At 37.1% G+C, this 16684-nt stretch overlaps 1 protein-coding gene across 4 annotated transcripts in view; it reads left to right on the forward strand.

The window, feature by feature from the left end:
- The window catches only part of LOC110553555 (contactin-6), a 365089-nt gene that overhangs the window by 53328 nt on the left and 295077 nt on the right, over positions 1-16684 (forward strand). For all 4 annotated transcript variants that reach the window (XM_060383868.1, XM_060383867.1, XM_060383866.1 and 1 more), the window contains one exon: positions 15294-15433. In XM_060383868.1, coding sequence (XP_060239851.1) covers positions 15379-15433 — 55 coding nt within the window. In that variant the 5' untranslated portion in view covers positions 15294-15378. The remainder of the gene's footprint in view (positions 1-15293; positions 15434-16684) is intronic.

Here is a 16684-nt window from a genome sequence, read left to right on the forward strand (position 1 = left end):
CCATTGTAGACATAATCACAGGCTTGGGTTTCAGGTGAAATTGGTCAGTGAGATTGTTTTTCCACTTGTTAATATTCTAGGTAAATAAGCACCTCCCATTTTAGTTTCCTCATCCATAAAATCATGGCAGCTCAGTATCCAAATGGGTTCCCTAGTAAGGAGAACAGGGACTGTCTCTGACATGAACTCAGTGGCTCGCTCTTTGACATCCCCACTCCCAAGAGGGAAGCAGCCTTGCCAGGACACAGAGAAAGACAATGAAGCCAGTCCTGATGAGACCTGATAAGCTAGGGTGAGATGGAATTGGAGGAGAACCTCCCCTGTCAGTGGACTTGGAGAAGGGCATGGGAGCAGATGAGGGAGGGAGGGTGGGATTGGGAAAGAATGAGGGAAGGGACTACAGCTGGGATGCAAGTGAATAAACTGTAATTAATACAAAAAAGAAAAATTAAAATTAAAAAGAAAAACAAAAATTAAAATAATAATTGTATACAATATATGAGATTTTGACTAAAAAACTTTCTATGTATATCTGGGAATCTTCACTTCAAATAAACTGCATTATCATTCTTACCTTATTTTAATTCCTTCTCCTGCCCCTACTATCTCATCATATTGCTTCTTTGTCTTAGTTTTCTCCCCCTCAATGTCTTCCTAAAGGGCTCTGTGTCCAGAATTCTTATCTGGCTGACACAGCCCAGAGATGGCCAGCAAAATGGGTTCCAAGACAAGGCAAGAATCACAAACAAAAATGGGTTGTCTATATGGATAGGAATGGTGTTGAAGAGCTAGTTAATCATTTACTGATTTTTTTTGTTGTCTGAGTGCAGTTATACAGGCCAGGCCACATCAGTTGGACCTACCAATTGATGTTTGTTGTATGTTCTTTGTGTTTTAACATTATGCATACTTGGACCTAGTGAGGGTGAGTTAAGAGATTTTTAAAAATGAAGTCACTATATTCACAGTTATGTGGGATTTTCTAAATTTTAAACAAATTTTGAAAACTATAAGGCTTCAACTAGCTCTTAATGACCCCTGGTTAGAAGACTTTCAGGTTGATGCTTTTATATATTGATATAAAATGCTCCTGGTTCAAAAAGACTATTGGGGTCAACTAATTTAGTTTTCTCCTGGATTAAAATGACTCTCAACCACATCCCAGAATGGGTGACAGCTAGCTCTCCTTTATATACCTATTATTTATTTTGCACTATATCTAGATATTTCAGAGAAAGAGCGTTTTCTTGGTAGTTTTATATGTATGCACTCATTCTATCTTTTTCTGAATCCTATGACTAGATGTTCTCCTTCCCATTATATTTACCACAAAACTCAAATACACAGAATCTGATTTCCTTTCTCTAAAAATTCCAGACGCACTCAGTATGTGTGTGTCCCAGAATGTCTAGGTTTCACAGCTGGTTCTCTTGACCACTGGCTAAACATCCCACTTGTTAAAGTGCTCGGGGCTGCTATTAAACTGAGATTTGCTGTTCTAAAGTGTCCACCCTTTGGTCTCAGTTCTGCTCTCCTGAGACACAAATAATAAGTTTAATCCTTCTTCCACAAGACAGCACTTCAAATATTTGAAGATGGCTCTCCTCTGCTGCTAAATCCTCACTTCCCCAGGCTAAACATACTCATTTCTTTCCACTGACCCTCATAACTCATAGCTCCAAGCCACTTCATCATCCTGGCTCTACCTCCCAGGAGAGTGTTTCAATTTGTCAAAGTTTTAAAGAGAATATGTTCAAAAGAGAATACAAACCCCAATCCTGATCACAAATGTAAAAAGTGACAGGCTTCCTTCTTTCTTCTGGCTACCATCCTTTCACTAATGACGTACGTAGATATGTCAAAAGGCAAGAAAACACTGAATATTGGCTTAATGCTCTGTGCTGCTTTGAGGCTTTTACCCTTTAAAATTTTGATGTTGATTTAAATCACTAATCTCCAATCCATTTGCCCTCTAAATAATTTCAAATATGACCGTTTATTAGGCCTAATCACATAATTTACTAATACTTTAACTAAATACCATCTAAGTAGATTTAATTATAACTTTAGTATCTAAAAATCTGCTTTATTTTTTAATTTGTTTTTTTTTTCTTTTTTTGGTTTTGGTTTTGGCTTTTGTTTTTGGAGACAGGGTTTCTCTGTGTAGCCTTGGCTTTCTTAGAATCACTATGTAGAACAGGCTGGTCTTGAACTCACAGAGATTGAACTGCCTGCCTCTGTTTCCCTGGAAGCTGAGATTACAGGTGTGTGCCACTGCACCCAGCTTGCTTTGTTTTAATTACACTTAATTTTTAAAACTATGGTAAAACAAGAAATATAGAAAAAATTCTCATATAATCTTTGTAATTTTCTTTTTTCAATTAAATTTTTATCTTTTATATTAATTACAGATTATTCACTTTGTATCCCAGCTGTACCTCACTCCCTCATTCTTTTCCAATCCCACCCTCCCTCCCTCATCTCATCTTTTCTTAAACATAAAAAAGTTAAACAGTTTTTACTATTGTTGTTCTATAGTACAGCTTAAGATCAGGGATGGAGATACCTCCTCAAGATCTTTTACTTTTGAAAATGGTTTAACAATTCTGGGTTTCTTATTGTTCCATATGAAGGTGAGAATTTTTCTTTCAAGGTCTGTAAAGAATTGTGTTAGTAATTTGATTGGAATTGCATTGAATCTGTAGATTGCTTTTAGTAAGATGGCCATTTTCACTATATTAATCCTGCCAAGCCACGCACGGTACTGGCATAGAAAGAGACTAGTGGATCAATGGAATCGAATAGAAGACCCTGATATAAATCCACACACTTATGGACACCTGATTTTTGACAAAGATGCCAAAACTATTCAATGGAAAAAAGAAAGAATCTTCAACAAACGGTGCTGCTCTAACTGGATGTTGACATGTAGAAAAATGCAAATAGATCCATACTTATCACCCTGCACAAAACTAAAGTCCAAGTAGATCAAAGACCTCCACATAAAACCAGACACACTAAACGGCTTAGAAGAAAAAGTGAGGAAGAGCCTTGAACTCATTGGCACAGGAGACAACTTCCTGAACAGAACACCAACAGCACAGGCTCTAAGAGCAACAATCAATAAATGGGACCTCATGAAACTTAAAAGCTTCTGTAAAGCAAAAGACACTGTCCTCAGAACAAAATGACAGCCTACAGATTGGGAAAGGATCTTCACCAACCCTATATCTGACAGAGAGCTAATATACCGTATATGTAAAAAACTCAAGAAGTTGAACAGCAAAAAACATCAAGTAATCCAATTAAAAAATGGAGTACAGAGCTAAACAGAGAATTCTCAATAGAGGAATATCGAATGGCAGAGAAATACTTAAAGAAATGTACAATCTCATTAGCCATTAGGGAAATGCAAATGAAAACGACCCTGAGATTTCACCTTACATCCATCAGAATGGCCAAGATGAAAAACTCAAGTGACAACACATGCTGGAGAGGTTGTGGAGAAAGGAGAACCCTTCTCCACTGCTGGTGGGAATGTAAACTTGTACAACCACTCTGGAAATCAATCTGGAGCTTTCTCAGACAACTAGGAATAGCACTTCCCCAAGATCCAGCCATACCACTCCTAGGCATATATCCAAAAGAGGCTCAAGTACACAATAAGGACATTTGCTCAACCATGTTTGTTGCAGCTTTATTTGTAATAGCCAGAAGCTGGAAACAACCCAGATGCCCCTCAACTGAAGAATGGATGCAGAAATTGTGGTACATCTACACAATGGAGTATTAGTCACCTTGACAAATAAGGAAATCATGAAATGGTGGGATCTGGAAAATATCATCCTGACTGAGCAATCCCAGAAGCAGAAAGATGCTCAAGGTATATACTCACTCATATAGACATATAATATAGGATGAATCTACTAAAATCTGTACACCTAAAGAAACTAATCAAGAGGGAGGACCCTTGCTAAAATGCACAATCCCTATCCAGAAAGGCAAAGAGGATGGACATCACAAGAAGGAAAAAAGAGGGAACAAGTCAGGAGCCTTACACAGAGGGCCTCTGAAAGTTTCTGCCCTGCAGACTATCAATGAAGACCCTGAGACTTATAGGCAACCTTTGGGCAGAGTGCAGGGAATCTTAGGAAAAAAGTAGAAAGCAATAAGATCTGGAGACGACAGGAACTCCCTAAGGAGAGCAACAGAACCAAAAAATCTGAACACAGGGGTCTTTCCTGAGACTGATACTCCAACCAAGGACTATGCATGGAGATAACCTAAGACTCCTGCACAGATTTCCCATGGCAGTTCAGTATCCAAGTGGGTTCCAATGTAGTAGAAACTGGGACTGTCTCTGAAATGAACTCAGTGGCCTGCTTTTTAATTACCTCCCCCTAAGGGGGGAGCAGCATTACCAGGCCACAGAAGAAGACAATGCAGCCACTCCTGATGAGACCTAATTGACTAGGATCAGAAGGAAGTAAAAGAAGACCTCCCCTATTAGTGGACTTGGGGAGGGGCATGCATGCAGAGGGTGAAAGAAGGGAGGGATTGGGACAGAAGGAGGGAGGGAACCACAGGAGGGATACAAAGTGAATAAAATGTAATTAATAAAGAATTAAAAAAAGTTAAGCAGGAAACAGGACAGGAGCCTATCACAGAGGGCCTCTGAAAGGCTCTACCCTGCAGGGTTTCAAGGCAGATGCTGAGAATCATAATCAACCTTTGGGCAGAGTGCAGGGAATCTTATGAAAGAAGGAGGAAATATTAAGACCTGGAGAGGACAGGAGCTCCACAAGGAGAGTAACAGATCCAAAAAGTCTGGGCACAGGTCTCCGAGACTGATACTCCAACCAAGAACCACTCATGGAGATTCCCTGGAATCCCTGCACAGAGGTAGCCCATGGCAGTTCAGTGTCCAAGTGGGTTCCATAGTAATGGGAACAGGGACTGTCTCTGAGAGGAACTGATTGGCCTGCTCTTTGATCATCTCCCCCTGAGGGGGAGCAGCCTTACCAGGACATAGAGAAAGATAATACACCCATTCCTGATGAGACCTGATAGACTAGGATCAGAGGGAAGTGAAGGAGGACCTCTGCTATCAGTGGACTGGGGAAGGGGCACAGGTGGGGAAGAGGGACAGAGGTGGGATTGAGAGGGGAGGAGGGAGGGAGCTACAGGGGGGATACAAAGTAAATAAACTGTAATTAATAAAAATAAAATAATTTTTAAAAAGTTAAATTATTTTTCTTACAGCTGTAATATTATTCTTACCATAATTCTATACCTTTATACAAGAAAAATAAAGTCTTCTGCACACATATGTTTATTAATAGAACCTTACTAAAAATATTTTATTTATTTCTTAATTGGAATTAGTGAAGAAACAAAGAAACTAAAAATAAAATGTCTGTTTCCTCCTTTTGATAAATTCACATACAGGCATATGTGTGTGTGTGTGTGTGTGTGTGTGTGTGTGTGTGTGTGTGTATACATATGTGTATAAGTGCTTCCATATATATTTCTGATTTTCATAATATTCAATATTTTGTAAATAAAAATTTTATCAAATATTGAATATGATTCTAGAAACCTCTCCATTCCCATCTTTTAGAAGGTTTGATGTCAATAGTTATTTTGTTTGAGCGCTATTACTTCCCTTTGGCTTTATTGATTGTTTTTATTTTGCTTTGCTGCATGAGACAAGCCCTCATGTAGCCCAAGTTGACCACGGACTTGCTATGTAGCAGAGGATGGTCTTGCATTTCTGTATTTTGTACTAGGTATCACAGTTTAGAAATGGAAACAGAGTATTTGTGACCCTGAAATGCTAGAAGTAAACTTAGAGAAGAAAAATCCAATATCTCTTTAGCATTAGCAATTTGCCTATACATTTTAATACTCAACTATTGGGAACCAGAATTATCAGTTTCCTGTTCTAGTGTTTACAACAACTTCTGTAAAATTAAATTATCTACTCACTTTAGGAAACACTTTTTAAGAAGAGAAAATCAATTTATCAGAGCAAATTGAGATCAATATGGAGTCTTTCTTCACTGTGCCCATTCTTCCAATATAGGACACTTTCGTCGTGTAAGATCTTTCTACTCCTACCTAGTAATCCATTCTGCAAGTGCAGGACATAAAACAAAACTGTGCAGCTCAATAAATAAATCATATAAACACTATCTACTCTCTTACAGCTAAGATTGCAGTAGGGCTATGGCAAGCTTTGTTCTCCTTGCAGGTGTTTCTCAGTATTTTCTTTTTCAATGAAAGGACAATCGATGTTCTCATCCTCCAGATGATAGCTGTACAGGTCACCTTTATTCTCCTATCCGGGGTAATTGTTCTATGAGAAATATTTCCCTACACCTTGCACACACAGAATTTGCAGCCGAGTTAAGGAGATACAGCCATTGTCACAGATCAAAAGGGGCACAGCTTTGGGGAGAAACCTGTAACTTCAAGGCCTAGGGGTTATTCTCAATCCTGAACTGAAATGTGGAAACAATTGCTATCCTCTAGGCTTTTGTTTCTTAAGCTAAGCAGGTGAAATGTCTGCCCTGGGCATCTATTTACTGATGTGCCTTCAGGTTTAAAATTCATTGCCTGAAAGATGGAGCTGGTTTCCGCCTTCCACCTTCCTGATGGTGAGTGCTCTCTGTCACAAACAACTCCACATTTGGCTAAGGCTGAGGATCTGGCTTGCTTCCATGTATGTGGACCTATCTGCATTGCCCACGTGGCATGCTGAGGTTGGCTACCCAGAGGCTATTTAAAGTGGGCTGGCTTTACCCAGGGTCAGATGATTGTTCAAGGTTCCTGAATAAACTGCATTGAAAAAAAAAAAGGAATCTATAGATACTACACATAACAAGTGTAAAAAATCAACAATTTTTAATAAATCAAGCCCAAGAAACAATTAAAAAAAATCATTGGAAGGATGGATTTTTTTCTGTAGTCCCAATGCCAATTTATTCACATTGGCCTCTTTCAGCGAGAATCCATGGCCTCTAGGAACCACTCTGAGCTTGAGAGAGACTGTATTGATGACTGAGTTAGTACTCTAGCATTGTCTCTCTGATTTGAAAACAGACAAAATAAACTAGGATTCAGTTCAACATTTGTAAAGCTGAAGCAGAGGGATTATGAGTTCAAAGCAACTATGTGCTATATAGCAAGACCCTTGTCTCAGCAACAAAGAAAAACAAAACAAGATAAAACAAAAAGTCCTTGAAAAACAAATATAAAATAAAATGTAGAGATGATTCTACTTCTGCAACAAATGCATTTGCATTTATTTTAAACTGTTAAGAGCTTAACATGTAATCATTCCTTCCCAAAAGGAAGTCATTATCTATGACTATATTAAACATGTTGCATTATAGCTATTTCTTAATCATTCATTTAATATGGTTGCCTATTTTGAGAACTAGGCATAACAATTATTATAAATGATAGGTTATATTTTGAAAACAAAGAACATGATAGCATTATTTATCTTGTTACTTTTCCTCACTTAAAGGTATGTAAGGCTTCCCAGTCAAAACCAGATATTTTTTCAAATCATAAATGTTTCACTTAAATTTATTTTTGATTTAGGTTGGTAGTAAATAGCATCATGAATGCCAAACTTGAAATACTGTTGTAAAATGGGATTTTTAATTTATTTGATACAGTCAATTAAAACAAAAGGGCATTTAGCACTGAGCACATTTGTTCTGATGATGAACATACCAGCTGAAAATGGATTTTTATCTCTTCTAGGAAATTCATTAATGTCAAACATTGTTTCTCTAGATAGAGAAAGAATAAAGTCCCTTTGTGGACATCCTTTTGCAACAGTGGTTTCTTGACAAGCCAAAAGGGTACAAATAATCCTGTTTGGAGAGAGAGGTTGGTTAATGTTTTGAAAAAAAAAATAGCCCTCTTTTTGCCAAAGTATTGCCTTAAATTTAGGGAGAGCAATAACCAACACTATTTAGGGGGAGTTCCTGTTCTGTTTTGTTTTGTTTTCTACTGTCACTGTGGCAAAAAAATATTTCAGATAGCGCAACTGAGTAAGGAAAAAAGTATATTTTAACTGACTTGAAGATTTCCATATACATTAAATCACATTATTCGCTATCACACAGTTGTTGTTATCTAAATCTACCTGGACAAATTAAATAGCATTATATTAAGAGAGTTGAAATTTTTCTTTTATCTCTACCATGTCAGCCCATCATAAAATAAAGTATTCTAGGCTATCTTTGGAATTCACCATTCCTTGCTAAATATAGTAATCAAGTACTAACAATAGTTTAAGAACTCCTTTCAAAGGCTTATTTCAAACTGAATATACAAGCGCATCCTGGCATATTGGTCAAGCAAAAATCACTAGTTCTCTGAGAAAACAGAAAGCAAGAAAACCCCTCTTGTAAAAAATAAAGAATGATACTCTCTCTCTCTCTGATTATGATAACTCTTATTGTCTTCCATGCCTGACTGGTATACCAATTTTAATGGTGGTAATAGTATCGCTTGATTATCTAACTCCTTATGTCAAGTCAATATCTAATGTTCATATTTATTCCTGGTTTACAGACTATTCAGGGACTGATTGTTGAAATTTAGAGCCAAAGGATCAATAGTTTATTCTAATAAATAAATAAATACATAAATAAATAAATACTAAAATTAAACAGCAACAACAATAACAACAAAGAATAACTATCCTGAGCCACCTAAAGAAGCTTTTAGGATTCTCTGAGTAAAGTAAAATTTGCACTGGGTATCTTCCTGTTATTAAAACAATTTCCTAATTATTCACTCTTATAACTTTGGGGATCAGAGGCAGGTTTATAATGCATGGCTAGAAGAGGTCATATAAAGGCAGGATTCCTGTCTGAAGTTGCTGAACATGTAGGACCCAGGTTTTATTTCTACTTTACCTATGGTATTGTCCTTGAGATTTTTTTATATAAAGTTAGGTAAATGCAGTTCCATAATCTTTGTATTGAGTGAGCTCTTCCCTGCTTAAGGTACTGCGCAGTTTAGATTGTGTTAGTCCAGACATCTGCAAAGAAATTTCTGCAAGCTGCAAAGCCATAAAAGGTCAGAGAGTAAATATTGTTAGCTTTGCAGGCCATATGGGCTACTCTTCCCCTCTGCTTCTGTTGACATAGACCATGCATAAATAAATAAGCACAGTAGGTTCAAGTAGTCTCAATTTGTTCAGCAGTTTACCAGTTGTTGACCTGTGTTAGTGCTTAGCTAAACATGTGTTAAGTAATTTACATGTTGCTTTGACAAAATACCAGACAAAAGTAACTTAGGGATAGAAAGGTTTATTTTGGTTCACATCTTAAGGTATAATCCATCAAGGGACCAATCATGGCTAGGTATTCCTTAGTCACTGATCATCACATGTGTCAGTGACTCATGTAGCAGAGAGAGGAATTCTGAGTCTTTGCTAATTTTCTCCTTTTGATGCAGTCTAAGATCTCAGCCCAAGAATTAATACACACTGATATTTAGGATAGATCTTCCTACCTCAAATAACCTAATCTTAATTCTTCACAGACTTGTCCAGAGTTTTGTCTCTTCAGTGATTTTAGACAATGTTACTTTAACAATCATTATAACCTCCAGGAAGGTAAAATAGTACAAATGTATATTACACACATACACAAATATGCATCCAAATTTATGCACTGCATAAATGTATATTTGATACCAATTATATGTGCAGTATACAAAATACCATCATTGACCAATGTTTTTGTCTTATAAGGAAGTCTTAAATTTCCATAATAAGTTGGATAGTTAAAAAGGTCCAATCTACTGCATGTTGTTTTGAGAAAGATTTGCCACCAAAATTACATGTATATTAGAACTGTCAGAATCTTTTTTAATTATAAGAAATGGATTGTAGACCTATACATAGTCTTTTCTTAAGTGTTTGAAACATTGAAAAACTGACATTGAGAAATTCCATGAGAGAAAAAGTGAACACACATTGTGTAGGGGCCACAAAGTTCATCTTGTAATAATAGAACAATAACCCTAGCAGTCAGGTTATGAACCAAGGCACCTACTGGTTTGATCCAAAATACCATTTAAAATATCGCATGGCCTATAACCCCCACCTGAAATAGGATGCTGGTGACACGTTTATTAAACTTTTTAAAACTTTAGAAGCTGTTTTAAGTTAAGTTTGTTTTGTAGCCTTTCTTTCTTTGCCCCTTTGACCTTAAGTAATCTTAAGGTCCTAGGAACATGCGATTTCGTTTCAGGCCGCTGACCAGCATTCATTTGATACTGTGAATATTTCCACCCTAGTTTCTGTGAGTAAATAAATACCAGACTTATGCTATCCAGAGAGTTCTTATTGAGCCAGAACAATTTTCTGATCCCTGAACAGCCTTAACTTTTACAAAACTTAACTTTCACAAAAGGCAAAAGATGCATAAGTACTTCATCTGACTTCTTACAGCCATAGCAAATAAAAATGTCTTTTGGGCTTTGCCCTCATTACCATATGCTGATAAGCAATCAGATGGGAAAGGGCAGCCTTTGCTATGAAATTATGCACTGAATATGAATCAAACAACTGTAAAAGAGATAGAAGTTTAAAGGTGATTTCCATGTCAAATTCTTCAATTTTTGGTGTCCATGATTATAAACGAAGCACAAATGTTCTAGTGTTAAGCAAGACATTAGTGGGATCTAAATGTCCTGATTTCTGCTTCAGCCCTTTTACCAGCTGTTAAACTATTCAACTGCCAGTTACACACCTAGCACATTCTCAGCAGTAACTATGCTTTCTCTCTGACTCGCTCATACAGCTTTGTGTGGAGGTAGTATCCATAGTGATTACCTTTAAGGTAAAGCATGCAAACTTTCCCTATATCATGAGGCCATTGGTAAGCACACGGTGATACACTAGAGCAGACTGCTCTAGAGTCTTTGAAGATGAAAAGTAAGGACAATAGTGAGATGTAGTAGCAGTAGACGGCATACATAACCAACAAGATTTGGCAAAATAATGAGTTTTAGTGACTCCGGCATTTTAGATTTCTATGAGACAGAGCACGGTTGGCTGTTTCATAGGTTCTTTGGATGGAAGGAGAAATTTCTACAATGTTAGAAACAGGAAAGGCAAATATGTTTCTCACATTAGCAAATGCAAGATTATTTATAACAAAAAATAAAAAAAACAACAACAACAGGAAGCTGGAACAATGGGAGGCAACATGGTTAAGTAATAAACAGCAGAGTCTAGATTCTGCCAGCGTCATAGAAGCCTTGTGTATTGAGAAAGGAAGGAGCTGTTTCAGGGTGTTAATCTTTTGGGGGGCTGGTTCTGACAGTTGAGTTTCATCTTTTATAACACGCTTCAAGACTAATGAGGGAAATGAACATTGCATGGTGTTAGCAGAAGTTCCTGAAATGGAAAACTATGAGTTTTCAGCTGCAACTTCTGACTGGGTCATGCATGGTAACACCTGAGAGGTAGCATTTTATATGAGACCAAGGGATTAAGTATTAATGATGGAAATATTATGCTTTGCCTTTGACTGTTACTGATTTCAAGGTTAAAGTGTGTGTGTTTCCCTTTAAAAAAAAAAAAAAACTACTGCAGCAAAAGAAATGGATTCCTGGTGCTAAGAGGCAGAGACAATGCTGCTACAACTCTATAAAGTGGGCAAGCATAAGTTGTGCTTCTCTAGAGACATCCACAGAGCTTTAATCATGAGAGGGGGACAAGAGAGTCTGGGAGAAGAAATAATGAATATACATGAAATAAGTGGACCATATAATTTATCTTGTAAACTGTGACTTTTGGGAGAAAGAAGTACTATTAATAATTCTGTCGTGACATTTGAGTACACAGATATTACGCAGGGAAAAGAGAAATATGGTTATGTTGCTGATGTGGAGATTTTAAGAAGTATACAGAGCCGGAAAAAGAATTCTATGTATGTCAAACAATATCTTTACAGTTACTAGACAGTGCATGTATAGTGATTAGAGAACAGATTGTTATCATGGGCATGTTTTGTAAATAAATCAGCTGGAAGCGAGAGATTCCCAATTTATATGATTTTGAATATTATTCCTATGAATTTTGAAGTGTGATGGAGAATGAATCAAAGTTTTACAAAACTGTTAAAATAGGATAAAATCTTTGCTTTCTATTAAAATAAGATGTTAATATTCTAGTGGGTGGAAAATGCGTTGAGGAGCAAGGTTTATAAAAAGGTAAATTTTTCTTTATCTTTAAAACTGCTACTGTAAATTTAAAAACTGTCCTTTGGGGCTTATAAGAGTAAAATTTAATTAATTTGCACAATCATGGCATTTACTCTTCCTATTATTTTATTTTCTGTGATAGTAGTGATTTAAATTACATATTGACCAAATATTGAAAAAGAAAACCTGCAGGTCTTATATATTTGAGCATTTATTTCGCTTTTCTTATACCATCGTTCTTTTGAAGATTGTGCTGAGCATTGTTCAGGTCTTTGCAAACTCGGCCTGTGAATTGGCCTTGTTACCTTTTGCGTAAGCCCTGGCCTCTTTCTCCCCTGAGACCTAGCTCTTCCCTGCCATTCTTACAAGCACCTCCTAGGTCCACTCTAGCTGTGAGGCTCATGGATGCTGCTGGAATTACATTCTGTATCTCAGGATTGATGATCTTTACTCTTACTAAGAATGTTCCTTGCGATTTTCCTTCTATTTATGTTCGGTTTTTTTATTTGGGTTTGCTTTTGATATATTTTTATTAAGTTTTGTGTTCCATTCTTAATTTCACCTGCATAAGCAATATGGGGTTTTACCTGAAAATATATCTGTGCAAAACCTTCAGTTAGTCTCCATATAGTATAGAGGCCAGAAGAAGGCAGGGCATCAGATTTCCTTGGACTGTGGTATTGAGGCTGTGAGTTTCCATGTAGGAGCTGGCGATTGGACTCAGCTCAAGTCAGGCCATTTGGGAGAGTACTCAGCACTCTCAATTGCTCAGCCATTTCTCCAAGCCCATCTGAGGTTGTTGTTTGGGCTTTTGTTTTGGTTTGCTTTGTTGGTATTTATACAATGTCTTAAATCAAGATATTCACACTTAAATTTGTAAATGCATATTTTAATATGTAACAGGGAAAGAAGTAGAAAGCCTGTCAGAGCACTTGTGAGTTTATTATCAGAATTATCAACTCAGTGCTGTTTATCGAACTGACCAATGCTTGTTTCTGTCTGTGTTTATGTTGTTTTTTTGTTTTTTTTTTTAATTTTATTTTTCTTTTTAGTTACATTTTGTTAACTCTGTGTCCCTGCTGTATTCCGCTCCCTCATTCCCTCCCCAACCCCACACTCCCTCCCTGGTCTCCTCCCTGCCCCTTTTCAAGTCCACTGATGGGGGAGGACCTCCTTCCCTTTCTTTCTTTCTTTTTTTTTTTTTCAATGCAGTTTATTCAGGAACCTTGAACAATCCTCGGACCCCGGGGAAAGCCAGCCCACAGCTTAAATAGCCTCTGGGTAGCCAACCCAGGCATGCCACGTGGGCAATGCAGATAGGTCCACATACATGGAAGCAAGCCAGATCCTCAGCCTTAGCCAAATGTGGAATTGTTCATGACAGAGAGCACTCACCATCGGGAAGGTGGAAGGCGGAAACCAGCTCCATCTTTAAGGCACAGCATTCCGCAGCTCTCTACAGTTCCCCCTTTTTGTTTTAGACGCATCAGGCAAGAGTAGAGGTCTGATCTCTAATATTAGAAATAAATTGGGACTTTGTACCGATGTTCATTTAGGTGTCATCACCCAAAGGGCATCAGACCCGTCTGATACCTTTTTCTCAGAGGCGGGACCTGGGGCATCAACCGGCATGCAACCAGACATGCTCTTCTCTGGGTGCAAAGCTGCTGACCCTGAGTGCAGTGCTTAGCCTCGCATCCTGAGTGTATCATTTTAGCTTTTTATGGTATCCAACCATGCTTGGGGAGAATGTCCTGCTTCAATGGCTGTAAAGGCCTGAATGATCATGGCTGCATCACACTGTTGTGAGACTCTAATCTTGCTGTTTTATCAGGTATCTTCAGGGCTGGCTGCAAAGTCCTCCTCTGTGGCCTAACAGGACTGCTCCTCCCCTGGGGGCGGAGGTCAAAGAGCCTGCTCTTGAGATCCTGTTAGAAATAATCCTTGTTCCCCTTACTTTGGAAAACTATTTGGTTACTGAGCTACCACGGGCCACATCCCAGCAGAAGTTCTAGGTTATATCCATAGATGGTCCTTGATTGAGTGTCAGTCTCAGAAAAGACCCTGTGCCTGGATATATTTGGTCCTTGTAGAGCTCCTATCCTTTCCATATCATACTAACTCCCCTTTTTTCATATGATTCCCTGCACTCTGTCGAGGGTTATGGTTTATTTTTATAAAGTGAAATATAATCACAGTTTCCATCAGCATTTATATTTTGGTTCTTTTTATCTATTGATTTATATCTATTTTGAAATAAATAGATGCAGAAATAAATGTAAGTCTTTTGAAATTTAAAATATCAGGAAATTGTTCAAACTTTGTTATTCATCAGTTTCATATATAACATCCAAAAACCTTCGTCAGTTATTTGAGCTTGAATATAGCACTCAATAGTTTCATCAAAACAATATAGGTGAGCTTATCCTAAGGTTATTCTAATTTTTATGAGTTTATCAGTGTAATAAACTATTATTAGATTGTTTTTGTTTAGTAAAGGGCATGCTAGTTCCTTTTCTTGGTTTCATTTATCCTGGAAGAGCTAAAATGTCAAAATAAATTAGCGACAATTATGTTATAATCCCTTGGGGAAAACACATCTTCTATCAGCAAAATAATACTGCTGGCAATTGATTTCTTAAAGAAATTTTGTAATAATATTGGTTTTTTTCTATTAACATCAGGAAAGGTAATAATTCATAATGAATATGTCCTCAATAATCTTATAGAACATTTAGAAAATCTATGATTTCTGTGAAACTTACATTTGTGTATGTGTGTGTGTGTGTGTGTGTGTTGGAAAATAAACATTTAAAGTGAGAATTACAAACTTACAATCCAATTAATAGAAAATTTAATTCATGTGTTATGCATTAAATTGAGTACTATTCTAATTAATAAAACGTGAACTGAAATATGTGAAACTCAGCAAAATAAGTCATTTATGTTGTTTTATTTTGATAATATTTTAAAAATAAATTTAGTCAATGCTTAATATGTGGAATACACATTACGTTACTCATGTTTGTCTATTTTATTTCCTTTAGATAGATTGCTAACATACTGAATAGAAGATACAGTCCTCTTTCCTGCTGATTGCATGGGAGAAAATTTTGACCTTAGAACGTGGAGATGAGGTTGCTATGGAAACTGGTAATTCTGCTGCCACTCATAAACTCTTGTGCAGGTAAAGTGTTCTATTATTATGAATTTAGATTGATAAATATATTACCACTGTATATCTTCTCTGAGATGAAACAACTTTGAAAACGCACAAGGCATGTGTTATTTGAATGACCAAGTGATAAAGTTGTGAGGGTAAGCATTACTTCAAAGAGAAAGTTCAATTCTTAAAAAATACGTAAAATAACTTTTGAAACATTGCTGTTAAATTTATGAGTTTTCAAATAGGATATTTAGTAAACTATGTTTAAGGGATTTATCATTTATGAATTCATTTTTAGTGAATTTATTTAGAGTGAAGTAGTCATATATCAGAAACGAAAAATGCTGTAAAATGTTCTTTCAAGACTGAAAAACAATCTTGGAATTCTTTTTTTTCTACTTCCTCAATAACCAAAAAAGGATGACAGGTATGTTTATCCACTCAATCTTAATGGCAATAATATACGTTTATTAGATAAACTTCTCTTAGTAACAGATTGCCTTAAATCAAAGGCTGTACATCACCAGGAATATCAAATAGCGAATGGCTGGCCTAAAGATTCTGTGGAATTCAGTTTAGGACATGCTTCACAGGCCTGTGCTTTGGACTTGACCCTGATGCACTGAATCTACGGTAAACTAGACTCATCTGAAACATAACTACTGGAGGACAGGCTCAGCCGAATGAGCTATGCTCATTTGCCTTTGGTCCACGTGGTCTTTCATCTCCTTGTGAATCAGAGTTTTCACATGGTGGCTTCTTGGGGTCTCAAAATAAAAATCTCAAGGCCACAGTCCCATGATACCAGAGCTCGGAGTCTGAATAGAGTCAGTTCTGTGGCATTCTTCTGATGACCACAGGTTACTCAAATAGCCTAACTTTAAAGGTCTAGAATTAGCTTCAACTATCGATAAGGAGCTTTAAATGCACTTAAAGGGTCCAGGAAGAATAATGGTAACAATAGTGGCTGGGAAATACTTACCACAATCCGTTCAGAGCAGCTGATTGTGTTGTTGTTGTTTAAGTGGAGTTTAGTTTTCTTTTATGTGTGAGTGTTTTGCCTTTCTGGTACCTGAGGCTCCCGAAAGAGGGTGTCTCATACCCTGGAACTGGAGTAGAGCTGCAAGCCACCCCTTAGGTGTGGGGAACTGAACCCAGTCCTCCACAAGAGTACAAGGTACTCTTAACATTTGAATTATCTCTCAGCCCAATCCTGCAGGAAATTCTAGCCTTAATTGTCAAGCTTACCTGCCTATATTATCTCACATCTGT

The sequence above is a fragment of the Meriones unguiculatus genome, chromosome 5 (genome assembly GCF_030254825.1).
Source record: "Meriones unguiculatus strain TT.TT164.6M chromosome 5, Bangor_MerUng_6.1, whole genome shotgun sequence".
NCBI classification, from domain to species: domain Eukaryota; kingdom Metazoa; phylum Chordata; class Mammalia; order Rodentia; family Muridae; genus Meriones; species Meriones unguiculatus.